General features: G+C 37.8%; 1 protein-coding gene across 2 annotated transcripts in view; it reads left to right on the forward strand.

Moving 5' to 3' along the window:
- The window catches only part of LOC127634447 (matrix metalloproteinase-16-like), a 72,636-nt gene that overhangs the window by 33,116 nt on the left and 19,215 nt on the right, over positions 1–20,305 (forward strand). For both annotated transcript variants that reach the window (XM_052114020.1, XM_052114021.1), the window contains 2 exons: positions 12,816–12,977; positions 16,357–16,574. In XM_052114020.1, coding sequence (XP_051969980.1) covers positions 12,816–12,977; positions 16,357–16,574 — 380 coding nt within the window. The remainder of the gene's footprint in view (positions 1–12,815; positions 12,978–16,356; positions 16,575–20,305) is intronic.

Below are 20,305 nucleotides of genomic sequence, written 5' to 3' on the forward strand. Positions count from 1 at the left end.
GTAAGTGACAGGGATTGTGGGAGCATAATAAGGGGGACACAGCTCACAAGATATTTAGTCTGGGTTAGGGGGACAAATACATTTCTCTCTCATGATCTGTCTTTTTTCATTCCATTTTAAATATCTTTAAAATGTTTTTTATCTTTCATTCTTTTTTGTACTTTTTTACCAAATGAACAGCCAATGGTCCCCACAAGGAAAACAGCTTAATAAACATATTAAATAATGTGTTAATAAAAATATAAAAAATGCATGAACGTTTGTGTGAGGGTCAGGTTTAGGGATGGGGTGGGGTAAGAGTATAGGAAAATATAATTAGCTCGGTATAAAACAATAGAAGTCAATGGAAAGTCCCCAAAAAGAGAGATTCAGAGTCCAATAGAGAACATTGCTGGGCTGTGGCATGTTGGAGTGAGAGTGAGTTTGTTTGTTTGTGTGTGTGTGTGTGTGTGTGTGTGTGTGTGTGTGTGTGTGTGTGTGTGTGTGTGTGTGTGTGTTTGTTTGTGTGTGTGTGCGTGTGTGTGTGTGTGTAGGAGAGTAGTTAGGCCTCACAGCAGGAACATTCTCCAGTTCTTATTCTAGGCAGAGAGAGAGAGAGATTGTCTGGGATGATAAAGGTAAAATACAAAGGACTGAACGATAAAAAACGATTTGTTTACAACTGCAGCCTTGTTTTAGCACCAAAACTGTGACCAAATGAAGTTGTGTGGCATATTTCTTTCTGCTAGTGGTGGTGTGCTTTGATGAAAGACCTGTTTTGGTAACCAAAAGGTTTTAGGGTCAAACTCTGGCACCAGATCAAGGCACTAAACCTCAGGTTACTCCACACAGCAGATAATAATTTTCTTACTCAGTATTTTATTCTTGTTTCCATCTAAACATCATTAAAACAAGATACTTTTACTTAAGAAGCAAAATGGCATTAGTTATTGGGTCTTGATTTCAATCTCGTAAACAAATTGCATGAGGTTTATGCTTAAAACAAGACAAATCTATTTACTAATGAGGTAAGAAAAATTTATAAAAGTAATTTAAAGGGAAAGCTAGTGTATTTTTCTTACTTCGTTAGCAAATACTTTTATAAAAGTTTTAGCCTTCAGACTTTTTGGAGACTTTCAGGTGGGTGGGAGTTAGGCCAATAGCAAACACCCAGAACACCCTGGCAACTTCATAGCATCATGTTAAAACCACTCAAAAATGCCTAAGCATTCACATAGCAACATGCTAAAATCACTCAGAATTTTGCATTTGCATAGCAACACGTTAAAACCACTCAGAATGCATTAGTAATCATATAACAACACCATAAAACCACTCAAAATGCCTTAGCAATCGCTTAGCAACATGCTTAAACCTCTCACAACATCTTAGCAACTAACAAGCTAAAACCACTCAGAAAAACTAAGCACTTAGCAACACGTTAAACCACTCAGAACTTAGCATTTGCATAGCAACACCCTAAAACCACTCAGAACAGCCCTCAGCAATCGCATAGCAACATGAACCATTTACAACACCTTAGCCACTGCATAGAATCTCGCAAAACCACTAAGAACGCCACGCAATCGCATATCAACATGCTAAAACTCACTCAGAACACCTTAGCAATCGCATACACACACACACACACACACACACAAAAATTTATATTTTCAGCTGCTCGTAGAACTGTATCAGCCAGGTAGCACACCTACAGATGTCTCCTAACAAAAGATCAGCAATTGTTTCGTTTTCACCAAATATCCTCAGGGAAACACATAGTAACATGGATTCTGGCAGATTTGTCATGTTTTTTCACACTGTTAAAGTTGATGCAATAACATTGGCTGCAGTGGAAAATGTGGAACATTCATGTGGCTGCACTCATGCTAGAAATTAAAATTCCAGAGTAATATTTTCTCAAATCAGGATGAGACAGGGGTTTATGGGGTTAGAAAAACAGTCAAAGGGAAGAGGAGTGGAATGCCTATAATGTTTCAGAGAAGGAATTAATTCCTTAATTATTTAAGAAAAGGACTTAAATAATTTAACAAATTAAAATCTTAGGAGCATGCTTAGTTACACAAATATAGTTGCCCACAAGTGCTAATTGTAATTTATGTTATATTAGTCTGAAGAACATTTGAGAAAGAGGGTGTAAAGAGGAAGATTTTGGGAGGAACCGAACATATGAGTACAACTTCTCTTGGAAGACGATAACTGGTGGGATGAGTGTAGCTTTTAAAATAAATGTTTCTTGAACTCTAGGAAGAGAAACTATTTTTATTGCATATCTACATGGACCAGAGAGAGGTTTGAGTAAGTGTGTGTATATTGATGGCAGGTGGCTTTGTTCTATAACATTATTTAGATAAACATGTACAATAAAGCTTTGAGGTGATTGGACCAAGACAACATGAAATTAAAACTGACCTTATTCACTTTTGCAAAAGTAAAGTCTGTAACTTTTGCTCTGCACCAAACGGAATTGGTGAACAAATGTTTTCTAAAGTTTTTTAAGAGTGGCTTGACCGGCCGCAACATTAGCTCAACCAATGATGTGTTTGGGGTGTGACTTTGTGGTGTTTTGAGAGGGTCTTCTAACTGTTTGCTTGTACCATGGTGGGCTAAATATAATATACACTCTATATAATATAATTAGTGCTGTCAGATATTAATCACGATTAATCACATAATTTTCATAATTAATCGTGATTAATTGCTGAAATTTTACTTTGCAATTGTGAAGCTGCATTCACGATTTGTGTCAGAGCGTCCAGCATCAAGCACCGTTTTGAACTCCACATGAAAAGCGCTTGTAAACAATGGCTTGTTCTGAATATTTGCGATAGTTTAGACTTAACGTGCATCTGTGGTAATTAAATTGCAACTTGCAATGTACTTTATTTTTATCACAGGTCCCACCTGGGCTTGTTTTGAACAACAAAGAGCGTTAAGAGGTCCTTTCCCCATCATTTGATTACTGACACGGCTGTTGTGTGTGCGTGCGTCAGTGTAAAGTTCCGTCTGGTGTTTATGCTAGTTTATACTTTATAAACGGTAAATGCATTAATCGTGATTAAAAAAAATAAATGCATTATTTACCTTTGCAATTCTGTTTAGTACCACTATTTGCACAGAAATTACACACTTTACCTTTAAGAAATGTCACTGATCTGGTTTGTGCATGATAAATTTGTTGCTATATTTTATTATTATAAAAACGTTTTCATAATCGTACAACTTTTTTCTGCTAATATTACCAAGGCCGTGCATGTGGGAAAAAAATGCTAACATCTACAGTCCAATCAAATCTTGATCGATAAAATCAAGTCCCACACTATTTACCATTAAATATTCAGTTTCTCTCTGAAAAGTCACATTATGGAAGTAAAATGTGTTGCGGATGCTGTTTCAAGTTGTTTTGATGTCCAACGTGTCATGTGACAAGATTGTGACATTATTATACCGGTCACGCATTCTCCAACAATCATAAATGAAAGCTGAAAATACTTTATTCTCTGTATACACTCATTACCATATAGCATAAGTCAGAATTAGCAATAATATATACAGTAAATGCAATGTGGTTTGAAGTTGTTTGCAGACCTTGTGTTTTGTACTGTGCCTGTACGTGTAAGGAGAGTGACTCACGCTGTTACACACAAGGTCTTCTCTCAAAATAGGCGCTCACCCACCGACTGGAGCATTAGCATTCCATGCAAGGAGCAATAGCCTCTTCCGCCTGCACAGCCTGCCTCTCTCTCTCTCGTTGTACCTCTTTTTCCATTCAAAATTTGCTACACAAAGCACTGCGAGTAAGGCTCGGATAGGTTGACCTGTGTGTGTGTTTAAATACTACCCTTAATCTCTTCTCTATCTTGTTTTTATTCTCATGGTCTCTTCCACCTGGCTAAGGTTCAGTCCCAGCCTATATTTGTTGACAGGAAATGTTTCTAATCTTAGGAGCAGAATTTGTTCCTAAAAATGGCTTGTTAACGTGAATTCTCATGAAAGGAGTCAAATGCTGCCTTAAATGCTGCGGGTACTTGAGAATTTAGTGTACAAATTAGCTCATAAATGTGAATTATCATTAAGCAGACGACATCTCTACTGGTCAACAGACTTTAGTCAGAGTAGATGGCATATTTACTTTTATGGGATGCAGTACAGTTCGATTAATGTGTCATAATTCTGTTGGCCATTGGGTTGACATAACATTGAGTTCAAATCGGATTTCAAATGGTCTTTAGAGTCACTCTTAATGCAACTCACAACAATGACGGCTGTGTCTCCTTTCGAAGGCTGCGTGCTAGGTAGGACGCGTCCTTTGAAGGCTGCAGTATACCGAGCGTCCTCCTTTAAACAAGATTTTTAGTGGATGTATGAAGGTGAAGTTCATTACATTAACTGGACATGTTCCACAAAATTTGATTACCAAAAAGTTTCCAAATACTTAATTTTGAACAACATGTCTATCGTTTAAAATTTTGATTTTTAATTTGATTTATCTGCGATGGACTGGCGACCTGTCCAGGGTGTCCCCCGCCTTTCGCCCAATGTTAGCTGGGATAGGCTCCAGCCCCCCGCGACCCTGTACACAGGATAAGCGGTTGACGATGGATGGATGGATGGATGAATTTGATTTATATATATATATATATTTATTTATGATTTGCTTGAAAAAGTGGGCTTAATATTTTGTAAATAATGCTAAGATATTCATACATTTTAAAGTGCGTCTTAAATGTTCAAATATGTTTGTGGGGACATTGCATTTTGTCAAGCTGGAGATCTGAATTTGAAATCAGAAAGCCAAGACTAGAGCCAAAGGGTGTAAGTCTAGATGTTAGAGCTGAACAAGAGAAGAGAGGAGGTTTGGGACAGATAAAGTGAAAAGAGAGCTAGAGAGGGAGATGGCTGAGCAGCTGGTCTCTTCACAATGCCTCATCTGTACACGGGCATTGGCTAATTTTTTCACGCCCAAGAATGAACCTGAACCCGATCTCTCCTGGAATCAGCCACGGGTAACACAAGAACGCCAGGAATCTGAGTACTCAGCTCGCTCTCTCTCTGTCTTACCTCTTTCTCCATTCCTGATCCAATTACTCAGAGATGGCCTTCTCGGTGGGCTTACAAATGCCCTCTTGTTCTCGTCTTTCCTGGTGTTAATGTTTTTAATCACCATTTATACTGAAATGAAGACTAATAATGTTCTCATCCATAATTAGAATTTCAGATTGTTCAGTGTTGAGGGAATTTGCTAAGTAAGAACTGCACCGGTTGATAGCGTTGTTTATTTGCATGTGCTTTCTTTGTTGTTTAAGTACCTAATTCTGTAATTTTGTTTTGTCGTCTACTGTAACACATTTTCCACTGTTAGCATGATGTTCTCAGGAGCATCTATCAGTGGGGTCTATTTGCAGTGTGTTAGCTGAAGAGTAAAGGCCAAAGAATACTTCTGTACAGGACGCATGACGCAAATCTCGTCATCAGCCGAGTGCTCGAGGACTGAACGCATGCAGCCCGATTTTTCAAACCGTACGTCTTAAAACGCACAAACTACCCTTGCGCCTGGAATTATTGGATCTACAAGGTGGCAATACTCACATTTGAGCCATTGTTGTCACAAAGAAGCATTAGAAGACATAATTGGCAGTAAATAACAGGAGATGAGGGCAACAGTAGATATGTACTCCTGAATTGAAATTGTCCAGCATCTCATAGCAATCGTAGCGCATACGCGCCAAACTCCTGTATAGGCACGCACCATCAAATGGAAGTATACTTTGACAGGCTTGTGTTCGACTGTACACAGACGCTTGAGCGTTCACATCAAATCAAAGTACTGTATACTTTGGGCTTAAGTGACGGTCTGTTCATGTGTTTAGCATTGCATTGTGCATGAAATTAGCATGAGTCAGTTTATAGGGTTTGCTAGCAGGATGTAGATTTACCAGGGCCAATCACATGCTAAATTTGTGCAACTGTTTCGTGAATTTGCCCTTTCTTTGTTCTAAGCTGTGTTGATGATGTTAGCTGCTAGTCCTACTGTTTTTATGGTTTACTGTAAGGATTTAGCATGCCGCTAGCATAATGTTCTTCGTAGCATCTGCCAGTGTGGTCTGTTTATATTGTGTTCGTTGAAAAGTAAGTGAAGGTCTGTTCATGTGATGTGCTAGCACAGCATTCGTTTTTAGGGTATGCTCACAGGGTATTATGGGTTGTGCTAGCAGGATGTACTGTAGAGTTATCAGGGCCTACCACATGCTAAAATTCGTGAATTAGTCCCTATGTGGTTTATAATCTGTGATGATGTTATTAGCTGCTAGTCCTACCATATTTATGGTCTACTGTAAGTATTTAGCATGCTGCTAGCACTATGTTCTCAGTAGTACTCTTAGCAGTGTGTTTGTTTATAGGGTATGCTTGTGTAACCGGTCCTGGTCGCCCCGCTGCGAACCGGCGTGGGAGGCGGGTGCTCTAACAAGGAGGCTAAAGGCTACAGCCTCTATCACCAGTCGGTTGTGCACCTCTTGAGGTCAGGAGAGTGAGGTTTACACACTGCACAGCTATCTACCAGCTGGCTCCCGTTACACTAGCAGGGTTTAAGGGGTTGTATTAGCAGGGTGTAGAGTTAGCAGGACCTGTTCATGGGTTGTGTTAGCACATTGTAGCATTAGGCTGGTCTGTTTGAAGAGTATGTTAGCAGAGTGTAATGACTTGTGTTAACAGGGAGAAGAGAATGGCAATTAGCATAAAAACAGCTGCTGCTTGAGCAGCAAGTAGGCTGTACCAGTCACAATGTTCTTTTTACTTTTCTCACCTCTGGTAAGGAGGGATAAATTACAATTTATGATCAGTGAATACGAATTTGGAAACGAACGCCAGATTAAATCGTTTTATAGAGATTGCTGGGGTGGATTTCCTCTTGTATGTCAGTTAACTAAAAAAAAGATTATACAGCACTTTCTCAAGAATATGATTTCAGAATTTCCCAATGTTGTAGAGTTAACAGGGCCTGTGCATGGGGTTGTGTAATTATAATAAACACTGAATTGCATTTTCAGCATCTTATTTGTTTGCAAACATCTGAATGCCATTCTTACATCCACTGAGGGGTGTTTTGGCAATGTATTGCAAAGGATGTTTCAATTATGTGCATGAACTCTTGAGTCTTTTATAATGTTAGATACAGCTCTCTGTTTTACCTCCTAAGCTTGTTGCACACGCAGAAGAAATAGTGGGATCAAATTAAACATTGTTCACTACAGAAGATGTTTGTGCCTCTGTGCATTTGCCTCAAAGCAGAAAAGAGACAGAGAGAAGAGAAAGAAGGGGCTTAGTTAAGCCACAGGCGTTTAGTGTTTTGTGTGAAATCCTGTTTAAAGTGCTGGTAGTAATTTGCTGAATGCATTGTAAGAGTGGAATTGTTGGTCACCAAAAGCTCTCAGCAAAGGACAGTTCCTGTTGGGGATCTTCTCTCTATGGTTGAAATAAACTTTGTGTTCTGCTGGTTAGATCATTAGGAGGAAGTCAAAATAATGAAGGTTAAATTAATGAATTGCTCTCTAATACCTGGGCTTTCCTGTCTTGAGTTCAACAGGGCGTTTGTCCCCTGCATAGAGGAAATGTGTATGGGATATAAAATGGGTGCAACTTCCCCCAAGGGTATCATGACTGAGTGTGCCTTTGTGTGTGCAAGTGTGTCTGGCACATACTCACACACAGGTCTTGCCTTACTGAATTCCCTCTGTCCTTATGTCTTTCCCTTGGGAAACAGAAGGTGATGTCATATCCTTTAAAAACTAATGAATCTTTGAAAGTTCATCAAGCTGTTCTCTGTTATAAAAATAATTGCCCACTGCATTCAGAGCAGAAACGCTTGTCAATCATTGACAGTGGTGTGGGCTTATCCACCTAGACATCTCCCATCTCCTGTTTGGAATTACACTGATACTCCAACTACTCCATCGGATGTAATCAGAGGTCAGGTCTCTGGAGCCCAATGTGTATGTATGTCAAGAGTGGGAAGTTAATCAAGTGGCTTTGAAAAGAGCCATGCATTTCTCCACAAGTGACAGTGATATTAGAAAGAGGGATAATAAAATATGGTAACAGTTTGCTATCTTGCTGGCTTTTTGCATGATAGGGTGCCACATGGTCCCAGTGTTTTGCTGCATAGTTCTTGCATTGAGAAACATGATTTTTCTACAGACTTTGTTTGTAATTAGTGCCTTTTTAGATCATAAAAGTTGTTTGTTTATTCCACAAAAACTTACAATGGTATTACCGGTACCATGTTTCTGGACATGTGCCATTGTGAATACATTAAATTCTTTGAAGTATCTCAGAGTATCATGTAAGTATGGCAATTATTTAGCACCATGGTATATATCAAAAGTGCTATGATATTTTGAAAATAAAATATACTTTGTTAATGTAATGTTTTGTTGTTTTTATTATATTGGAGTACCATTTAAATACCATGGTATATGAATATGGTAATCAGTAAGAACCATATTCTATCAAAATGTCAGGGTATTGCTGTTATTTTGGACATGTTACCATGATAATACCATGCTTTTGGAAATATACAATGGTAATACCGTGGTATTATTTGAAGTATCATGTAAATACCATGGTATATGTATATGGTAATCAATCAGTACCATAGTATATAAAAGTGTCATGGTATTAACATGTTTTTTGTTGTTGTTCTTCAGACATGTACCATGGTAATACCGTGTTAGTAGTACTATGGTATAGCATTATCACAGTACCACAGTATTACCATGCGATGCATCACTGTACCATGGTTCTGCCACAGCTGTGTTTTATAAGGTAGTCTAATTTTGTAACATTGGTGAAGGTAAGGTAACTCCAATTGAGCAGATTCGTTTCATGTGCGTTTTCCCTCTTTGTTTCCCATCACTTTGCTTTTTTCTCTTTTGTTTGATGTGAGAACTTACCTTTCTGCTGCCTGCTAATTAATAAGCGTCTTCAGTCTTATATAAGACCCCGATTGCTTCAAACACAGCTGTTTGAATTAACTTCTACAAGAGCATCATGGGAGAACCTCAGCTCAGGTCAGCTGATATGATGGTAAACATTACTGGAGGAAAAGGTTTTTATTGATTTTCTGTGGAGAAAGGACATCTTAACTAGCCTTATTTTTTGGTGCCTGCTCGTCTAGAACTCATGGACTTGATGCTAGGGTGTTGTGCATTTGCAAGTGTGTTCTGTGTGGTTGCTTGAGTGTTGCAATGCAGTTGTTAGGGTATTTTTGTTCGATACTAAGGTTCTACTGCCCAAAGTCTTTATATTCTGGAATTGTCCCTAGATATGCCTTAGGTTCCTTCTTCAATGCAAGTCTATGGGATTATTATAACCCATTTTATTTGTCCACCAGACACAATTTGTAAGTCTGATTGCTTAGAAAATAAAACGGTACAAGCAGCATGATCTAATGTAGAGATATTATAAGGTAATGAGATTGCTCACTTGTATACATATACAGTAAATGGAAGAAATCACAAAACGATTTTGGCTATAGTCTCATCGTGCAGTTGAAAATGATGAAGCCATTACAATGCTCAATGTGGCGGCAATAGGTATGGAAGTCCTGCCTTAAAATTTAAAGACTCAATTGCCTGTCTGTTCACTCGAGAATGCGTATGCACATTAGCCTGACCAGTTTGAAAATTTAAAGTTTTGGTTATTTGAAAAAAAAAACTATAATATGACATATGTGACATATGACATATGTTATTGCTTATTAGAAATTTGGTTCTTGACCAACAGTTTTGAAGATGTTGCTCTTTCCCCATTCCAGTAGATTGGAGCTGTACTTGTATAACTGGAAATAACTGTCCGGGGTCTTTACAAATATGGCTGCTTAGTGACCTGACTTGCCTTAAAGGGACTTTATTTGGGGTGTCATTCATGCCAATAGCACAGTTTGAGCATTACGAGTTACACAGTGAAGTTTAATACTTAAGGTTAGGTATTTAAAAAAATGGAGCCTACTGTCCATCTGTAAAGGGATCAATGGAAAGGAGGAGGCGAGAACCGGCTTGACGATATAAATCATATTTTAATAGTAAACTTAAAAGACAACATAAACACACACATGACGGACATGTCCGTTAACGATCTCTCTCTCCCGCACAATACTCTGCAGTCGACCTTTATACCTCAGAGGCTTGATTAGCCTAATACAGGACCGGGTGTGTAGGATCACGACCCGGCCCCGCCCTCCGCCCTGCCACACCATCATACTACAAAGTGTAGTCATTGTAGTCTCTCTCTCTCTCCCTCACTCCCACCCGTCCCTTACTCGTAAATTCTTATTGCTTCTGTGTTTCTATCTAATGTTGTTGTACCAAACTAATATTTTCCTCTGATAACAGAACTGTTACAGCTGGTCCCATGTGTTTTGGTCAAATATGTACTTTGTTGCAGTCGTTGGCTTTGTTGCAGCCGTAGATGGTCGAATTCTCCGGGGTGATGTTCCTTGTGCTGAAATAGACTGAAATATCCAGGAATGCAGAACACTTCATCTGAGCTGTGTCTCCTGCACTGAGAAGTTTTAAATAAAACACAAGTTGAATGAATAAAAATGTGTCATCTTTATCCTTGTCTTTTGCATTCTATCAGAGAATAAAAGATACCAAGAGAGGGAGAGAGAGATAGCAAGAGAGATACAGGAGTGTCACAGTTAGAGAAAACAACTTAAGGAGAGAGGAGAAGACAAGGTTAATCTCTATATCATTCTAAACCCATCTGACTTTATTTTATCAGTGGAAAACAAAAGGTCAATTTTGAATGAATATCCTGCACACTCTTTTCCATATTATAACCATGAAAGTTTCATAAAAATGGTCTTTCCGACCCGTGCATTATTTTCCAATTCTTCTAAAGTCATACGCAAAATTTGTAGAAGGAACCAACCCAAATATAAATATTTTTTTTACTGATAATCCTCCCCTCCAGTGAGCTGTTAACATTTGCAAGCTATTCCTTTAATGTTTCAATTAATAATTTCATTAAAAGGTATGTTGCGGTTTCAATACAAGCTGTGCTCAATCAACAGTATTTGTGGCATAATGTTAACTACCACAAAAAATAGTTTTGACTTGGCAAAAAGCACGGATACAGCAATACATTCACAATGGAAGTGAATGGAGCCAGCCCATTAACTTTGAAAGCCTCAAGATGAAAACAGTATACGTGCTAACATTATTTTTGTATGATAAAATCGTTTACTAACCTACATTATGGCACAAATGCTGTTAACTGTGCTTAAATTGTTATGAACCCAAAACATTCCATTTAAAACTTAATGAACAATTTTTTAGAACTTTTGAAGAATAAATAAGAAGATATTTGTATTTAATCTACTGCCCTCAGAGGTTCGGGAAGTGTACTACACTGCTCGCACTAAAGGTTTCACACTGTAGCTTCCATCACAGCACAGCGTTGTTGCTAAAAAGTAGAAAATGATTTTTTTTTTTGAGTATTTTATGTATGCTGTTACGACTGCTTTGATTTAAAATGAAATGTTCGAGAACCGTTTAGGAAATAGTGTGTCATTAAAATCATACAGCTCATTCAATGGAACCAGTTCTGAATAAATACTGTTCTTGTTTCCCAATTTCTTTTTTGAAGCTTCTTATGTGGCCCTCATGGGCGTGCTATCCTCTGTGGTCCTTGGTAACCGTCACGCTGTATCTGCTTTGGTAACTGGGCTGCCACCAGTGGCGCCGTTTTTTTGGCCTGTGGCGTAAAGTCTCATTTCAAAATCATCACAGAGCGAGCAGGGTGGGGTTTTCCGTTTAAGCACAGAGGGAAGATGCTAGGCATGGATGTTTGATGTGAGGGTGTGTAGTGACAGGATTCATACAGTAATGATTCCCAGCAGTAGCTGTGGTTGCTCTGGATGAGTAATTCTGGAGTGGAAACAGAGATGGATAACAATTATGTACACAAACAACCACACAACAACACACAGGTCTTGATTTGATTTGATATTCTTGTGCACATATCATGTGGCGCTTTGTCACATCCAGCCTTTGCTGTAAATTTAGCAGTATTCTTTCCATTTGGAGGTCAAGAGTGAACAGGAATTGTAGAAATGCAGCCAAATCAGGTTGAAGTCATTTACTCTCTTCATACAGGTTCTTGGTCTTCTTCGTGCATGTTATTCCAAAGAAAAATAAATATCATCATCTTCCATCAAAATGTAATAACTTGCGCCACCTCTTAAATTACTTTCTTTTTGACTGATGTCATCTAGGCTTTGTGGACTATAACATTAACCAAGATCCAAATATTTTTGAAGGGGATAGTCCTCCAAAATCAACTTCAAATTCACTTTCAGATTTGGCTTATTTCTGGAATGAAATGCCCATTTTTAACAATCAAATCAAATTCCAAATACTTTTTTTCTTCTTGAATATACTGTTTCACTAGAAAATACATCCTATTATGGGAGAAACAATGAGTTACGAATTCCATTAATGTTCAGCTGAAGTTTGGCTTACTGCACCCTGCAGAAAACAGGTGGTACTTCAAGCTTGAATTGCTCCGATGGAAGAAAAATTCTTCTATATTAATATCCGTGGATATTATTAATTGCATTACTTTTGTTTGAACATATCAAGTAGTGTAATTTAAACACAAAAAAACTTTCAAATTTGTAAATAATCTGCAAATATTATACATTAACCCCAATAATTCAGTCAATTTTATAGTCATTTAATGGGTTTGAAAGTTTGAACGTGTCTAATTTCTGTAAGTTCTTATAGATTTGTTGGTGTTTTATTTGGCTGTAGGGAACGACCTCTTCCTGGTGGCAGTACACGAGCTGGGTCATGCATTAGGCCTGGAGCATTCCAACGACCCCACTGCCATCATGGCCCCTTTCTACCAGTACATGGACACAGAGAACTTCAAACTGCCACAAGACGACTTGCAGGGCATCCAGAAAATTTACGGTAAGATCGTCAGGCTCTCTTCTGATTTCACGAGACACTGAAAATACTAGCAGCCCTCTGATCTAGCCTAACCAGCAAGACTTCCTTGGTTGACCAGAGAAGATCATGTTGGTCCATCAACTTCACAAGCTTCATAATCATTAACCATCAGTTTTGATGGTTAACTGTTTGGCTATTTCTAACCAGCATAAATCAGCTTTGAAATGAATCTATCTACGGTATTTATCTATCTATCAATTTGTCTGTCTGTCTGTATCTAGCCCTCTCTCTTGTTCACCCTGTGTTATGTAATGTGAAGGGCTGTAATACTGCTCTATTTCTGAAGATTGTATTAGAGATTGTGGCTTCTCACTGTGGTCTCCTGGGCCACACACATCACTGGAGGAGTAACTCTCCTGCTAATCCTGTCATGTGATCATCCTGGTTGATTCATTCTTAAAATTATTTATTCATTTTCACTAGGGATGGGCATTTTCAAGTAATTTTTTAGTCAAGGACTCTAAACCACATTAAATGAGTAATCAATTACTCGAAAATTAAAACAAAGTTAAAAATAACAAGTACGACACATGTGACATTGACACCAATCAACCACAACATTAAAATCACCTGCCTAATATCATGTAGGTCCCCCTCGTGCTGCCAAAACAGCTCTGACATTTTGAGGTATGGACTCTACAAGACCTCTGAAGGTGTCCTGTGTTATCTGGCACTAAGACAGTAGCAGCAGATCCTTTAAGTCCTATAATTTGCGAGGTAGGGTCTCCGTGGATTGGACTTGTTGGTCCAGCACTTGAGGTTGTTCCTCAAACCGTTCCTGAACAATTTTTGCAATGCGGCAGGGCGCATTATTCTGCTGGAAGAGGCCACTGCCATCAGGGAATACCATTGCCATGAAGGGGTGTACGTGGTCTGAAAAAATCTTTAGGTTGGTGGTACGTGTCAAAGTAACATCCACACGAATGCTAGGACCCAAGGTTTCCCAGCAGAACATTGCCCAGAGCATCACAATGCCTCCGCCTGCCTCCTTTCTTCCCATAGTGCAACAATGTACACGCACCGGCCTTCCACATGATCTAAAAGTTGATTCATCGGACCAGGCCACCTTCTTCCATTGCTCCATGGTCCAGTTCTGATGCTCAAGTGCCCATTTTAGGTCTATGCAGCCCCATACGCCGGTTGTCCTTCCTTGGACCACTTTTGGTAGGTACTAACCACTGCATACTTGGAACACCCCACAAGACCTGCCATTTTGGAGATGCTCTGACCCAGTCGTCTAGCCATCACAATTTGGCCCTTGTCAGAGTCTCTCAGATCCTTATGCTTGCCCATTTTTCCTGCTTCCAACACATGAAATTCAAGAACTTACTGTTCACATGCTGCCAAATATATCCCACCTGTTGACAGGTGCCATTGTAATGATATAATATATTTTATTCACTTCTCCTATCAGTGGTTTTAATGTTGTGGCTGATCAGTGTATATTTAAATTTTTTTCACAAAAGTTACCAAGAATGGTTTCAAACTAATGTAGCGTTTACAAACTATGCTTTTATTTTGGGGGGAAAAATGAAATTCACAATATGCTTTACTGTAAATACAAATTTAAAAGTAAAAAACACTCAACTGGAGCTTAGAAACATAGAAACCAATGCTGAGATCATAAGGGTAATGCACATATATACACTGTAAGTCTACATAAATGCCACCATATTTTTATAATTTCATGTTGTTTTTCAGAAAAACAAGTGGTTAAAATGTTGGCTTTTTATCAAATCCACTCCGTCTGTGTTCAGATATTTCATGTACATACACACATACTGGTCTGATAAGCTTCCAAGTTTCTCATACCGCTTCAATTCCACCATTGGTTTGCATGACTCGAATGAACAAGAACCGAATTTCAATAGAATACAATTAAATAAGAATCAAAATATTACAAGTAGGGTTGCGTGGTTTAGTATCGTGATACCAAAAAATTATGAACAATATGATATCATCTTGTTTTTAATTTCATTACCATATTAAAGTTGGCTGCCATTAGCAAAGTTTTCTGTAATGTAAGAGTTTTGAGATGAAATCAAAGACCATTTGAAAATAATAATAAAAAAGCCTCTATATGACTAAGTGTGATCATTAAACAGCAGAAACACACACACACACACCCACACACACGTACACACACACAAATGCAACACACACTACTAATGCTTGATTTTCATGCAGTGCGTCCAATAGTATCCATTTGCAGAGCCACAGATCAGTTTGTTGAGTGTATACTGTAAATGGCTGTGAACTCTATAATGAACTCTTTCTTCATTGCAGCTCAGTGATTTCAACTCGTGAGTCGTGGGAAGCTTGATATAACTTACTCTCCTCAAACAGGAAGAAGTTCAAATATCTTTCAAAATAAAAGTTCAGCTGAAATGAGAGCTCTGTTCAATTGATTGCGTGAAATTGAAGACATTACGACAGAAAAGTATTACTACTGTATAAAAATGTACAATAATAAAACAATATAATATTAAATGGTTATATTATTAGTATTAGCCATGACAGCCTTTTGCCTCAGGTAATCAGATTGTTTTCATTTAATGTTTTCATGAATACATTATGTTGTTGAAAATTATTCTATTTTCATTTGATTAAAGTACAGTATGTATTTGATTAAACACAATTTGATCATAACATGGAATCCCGAAAAATGTAAATAGAAAAGGCATAATTTATGTCTATAAGACTTTTTGCAGTTCTTTTAGACAAAGAATATTTCATAAATAATTTCATAAAAAGTCTGAGTTTTTTTAAATTTGTTGCCAAAGTACTGAGTTAGTATTGATACCGAGGTACCAGGGCTGGTATTGTACCAAAGCCAAAATTTTGGTATCAGAGCAACCCTAATAACAAGTATTGCTATTGCTACACTAGGCTTTGCTTTCAATAGCACAGATGCCATCATAACTTCTTCTCTCATCCCACACCTCGATGATACACATCCAAAGCATTGTAACTGTGAGATTTGGAGAGTGATTTAAAGGGAAAGTACAATATTTAGCACTGCTCAAGGCAGGCAAATGCACAAAGAAAAATCTATTTGATATTCAAGTAGTATTTTTAATATTCAACTAGCTGGTGCAGAACGAGTTTTCGATTAGTCGATTATTCGTGCACATCCCTAATTTTACAGAGGTTGACTTCTAAACAGTCAGATTTAAGCATGTTACGCAAACAAAAATCTGTCTGTGATTACAGTCTGAAGTCTTCGGTGAGGGTCAACCTCTTTTTGTACCATGATAATGAGTCTAAAGATAATAGAACAATTAAACAATTTCAACCTTTTGAGAGTTAATGTCTCTTTCTCTTATTTCTTTCATTCCAGGACCTCCAGATAAACTTTCTCAGCCTACAAGACCTCTACCGACAGTCCCACCCGCCCGCTCACACCCACCCGTAGATCCACGCAAAAACGACAGGCAGACGCGGCCCCCACGAATGCCAACTGGCGACAAACCAATGCACCCGAATGCTAAGCCAGACATCTGTGACGGTGGCTTTAATACTCTAGCCATCCTCAGAAGGGAGATGTTTGTGTTTAAGGTAAGACCATTAATACTTCATTATCAATTGGTAAATAAAGGAGTATTCCCATGATGCCTTAAAATAGGCAGCACAATAGCACAAGTGCGATTGTTTATATATCTGAAACAATGAAAGTTAAAGAAGGTACAGACCAAGATCAACTCTCTGATCACTTGGTTTCTTAATTGTTATGTATGAAATGAGCTCATATACAGCTTTTGGTCTCATAAATGCTGCTTGAACTCAGTGTGTAAAGCGCTGGCGGCCTCAGCTGACAAAAACACACACGTGGCGGCCGCAGGAAACCTATTTCCGCAGGAAGAGCGTATTTCAGCCAGTGTTCCGCCCCCTCTCTGTGGGTGTTTTCTCTGTTTTTATGTTCCCTTGTTTGTTCCCTTGTATATTTAAGCCCTTGTTTCCCCGGTTAGTTTGTCAGTTCTCACATGTGTTGTCGTGTTCTGTGCCTGGTTTCCTATGTTTTATTATATTCTGAGTTACTGTGTTTATCTTTTTTTTCATTAAAGCTGCACTTGGATCCTCATTCTTTGCCTGCCTCTTCACACTGTCGGCCATTAATGGAAGTCGCATTTGCCTGGGTTGAACAACATTTCAATAACAACAAAAGTTTGATTACAAGTTGGTGTGCATTTTTACCAGCCAGCAAACCGATGCTCGCCAACAAAAGTCTCATTCGCATGGTCCGAACAACATTTCAATAAACACTTAAGTTGAATTACAAGTTAGTGTTTTGTTTTGCTCACCACCAAGTAGACTCTCGCAAACAAAAGTCACATTCTTCTGGGTAGGTAACTATAGCAAGAAGTATTGAACTTTACATCGACAACACATTGGTACTGCCATTATTTATTAATTTTTATAGATTTAGGTCACAATGTGTATAATATCAAATAAAAAAACGTTATGAATTGGTGTTCACTAACTGCACAAATGGAGCCAAAATACAATAAGGCTGTCTGAGATAAATCTCCAAGGATTTCGCTACATTAACAATAAATATTCCTTTGAAATAGTTTACCTTCGCCCACTCCTAAAGTCTGTCTGGCACAGACTAAAAGTGTAGAACTATAAAAGGATAGTGAAGTATAAAAGTATAGTAGAGGGCAGACAACTTCAGGAGATATATGTGGATTAGGTCCAGTTGCTGTGTTGTAGCTCTCCAATGGGTGTGCATTTGTGAATCAGAGCTCAACATCTCCGTAGCTCACATCCCTTAAGGCTACAAAAAAGATTTACTGTGCTCTCGCTAAACAGACAGCCAGTGTTTTTGTGTATATTTTTCTGTGTTTAAAAATAGATGGGATTCATTTATGAAGCATTTTAAGGAAAGCAAGTAGCTTTTTTTCTGGAGTAGCTAAACTCGCGCTGACACGTAGATTTACTCCAGTTGAAGAGGGTTTTTGTTGGGCTCTAATCTTATTACTTGGTCTAAAGTCGCAGTTTCTCAGCAGACGCCTCTGGGAAAACAAAATCTATCATGAACGCTGTTACATGTTCCTCTCTCTTTCTCGTTCTAAACTGGAGTAGTCCATCACCGCAGTTAGACAATAACACACATATTTCTGTGCTGTAAAACTCTTAAAGTCTGATAGCTGAGCTCAGAAGTGTATCCATGGTAATGCCTGTGTCAGCTCCCTCATGTTGGCGGCTTAGTGCTGCAGATGCAAACGTGATTGGCTGGGAGATGATGGATGATATCTGTTGACAGCAGAGTAACAACAGATATTGAATCATTGTCTAAAGGCCAAGTTGGAATAGGAGATCATTTCTTCAAACCACTATAAAATATAGGTATTGATTTGTGTTTTTGCAGTTTCAGTCTTTGTTTAGTCAGCTGCTTCATGTCGGTTGATGCCAAGTACCACAACCGATGGGTGAATGTTCTTGCTCACTATAACTGAGTCTACTGCTGAATTAAACTCAGTAGAGCTGAGAGAGTTTTGACTTTACAGTTGATCTGGTTTACGTGGGTACTGTTTAATCTATCTCCTAATCTAGTCTGTTTCAGATCAGGGATGTTTAGTGTGAAGGTAATTGTTTGAACTAATTGATTCGAGTCAGGGCCTCAGAAGTATGGAATGTTGAGTCTAGATTCTAGACACATTTCCATTCTAAACTCAGTTCTGATATAGAATCATAAGGCTGTTATCTCTCAAGTAGGGCAGTTTGGAAGTTTGATTCATTTCAGTTGGTTCAATTGGTTTGGAACGTTTATTCAATGAACCGGTCCAATACACAACTTAGAGTCCATTCACACCAAACGCGTCAAAGCTAGATGCAGCACCATGAATAGAACAGAACCCAGGTGTTTCAAGATACATTTCTCAAGATGATGATTTTTTTACTTAACACAGCATCTAAATATTTGATATGCTCAAAAAAACTGCGAGATGCAGAGCAACGGTCAAAGACGTCCATCTATCGCATAGAAAAAGTCTTCATTTAGTTTAATTTTCATCTTATCAGTGAGGCACACTGTTTCCTTCTTTTGCTTCTTTTCCTGTTCCTCCTCATCTTCCTCTCCCTCTTATCCAGAGATTGATGAGTCAGAGCATTAAGGTTTTTGTGAATCTCAAGTCTTGCTGTAAGAACTCATATATTAATGTGAATATCATTTTAATACATTCTTTTATATTCTGAGGTTGACGGGACCTCTCTGTAGACCTCACATTCGAGAATTATGAAGTTTCCGTTTTATTAAACATTTAGACATTTTCAGCTGCCAGTCAATTAGTGGTTCAACTTTCTGTCAAAAGAAGTGTTTTCAGTTTTCATTTAAAACTATGTACTAAAGAACACTTCTCTACTGTTATTGTTTCACATTTCTTCTTTCTGTTGTTCCTTGACTGCTCTGGTGAATCTTCAGTGGGTGTCTTTATTATTACACAGCTGAAGTAGCAGGGTTCTGTGAGTGTCAGGCTTTGAGTGGTTCTTCTGTGGAGCCGTCGGTGAACAGAGAAGCATGCGGTGCTCTGAATGTTCTTCTAAGCCTGGGCTTAAAGGAAGCCCTACAGCAAGAAAGGGACTGGCAGATTAATGACACTGGCTGCAAGGAGATTTCATAAGACTTGTTATAGATCACTTTATTAATATAGTTATAATATAAATACATAATACAAACAAATCAGATCGTTTGATTCATTTATATTAATTAATTGCATTTATTAAAATAAATAATTATCATATTTAAACAGGCTTTTCTATTTTTATTTTTATATTTTTAATTGATTTGTATATATTTGAATATAATTAATAATTTAAATAATACAATATAAATAAATATTTATTTATTAAATAATGATTTATTATTATTAATTGAATTCATACAATTTTATAGAATAAAACATTATTTTATTATATTTAAATATTTTTTTTAAATAATAAAATACAATATATTAAATATATTAATACAAATATTACATCAAATATTTTGAAAGCTTATTTCTTAAATTTTCGGACTTTTCTTAGAGGGTTTTTAGCACTCTAACAGTAACTATTTAGTCTGTCAGTACACTAAAACTTTCTCTGAGACCTTGCATCACTAAATGTATCCTCTTTAAAGGACTCTGTAGTGTCAAAGGTAAAATTTTTACTCTAAATTAATTACAAATATAAAGCAGAAAATAATTGCATGCTTAAAAGTTTAATGAACCTTTTTGGTTGTAAACCATGTTCCGGGCCATTGTTAAGTCCCAGTGCTCGTGTGGATTATGCCACTTTCTCTCCAGGAG

This window comes from Xyrauchen texanus, chromosome 41 (assembly GCF_025860055.1).
Source record: "Xyrauchen texanus isolate HMW12.3.18 chromosome 41, RBS_HiC_50CHRs, whole genome shotgun sequence".
Classification (NCBI taxonomy): Eukaryota; Metazoa; Chordata; class Actinopteri; order Cypriniformes; family Catostomidae; genus Xyrauchen; species Xyrauchen texanus.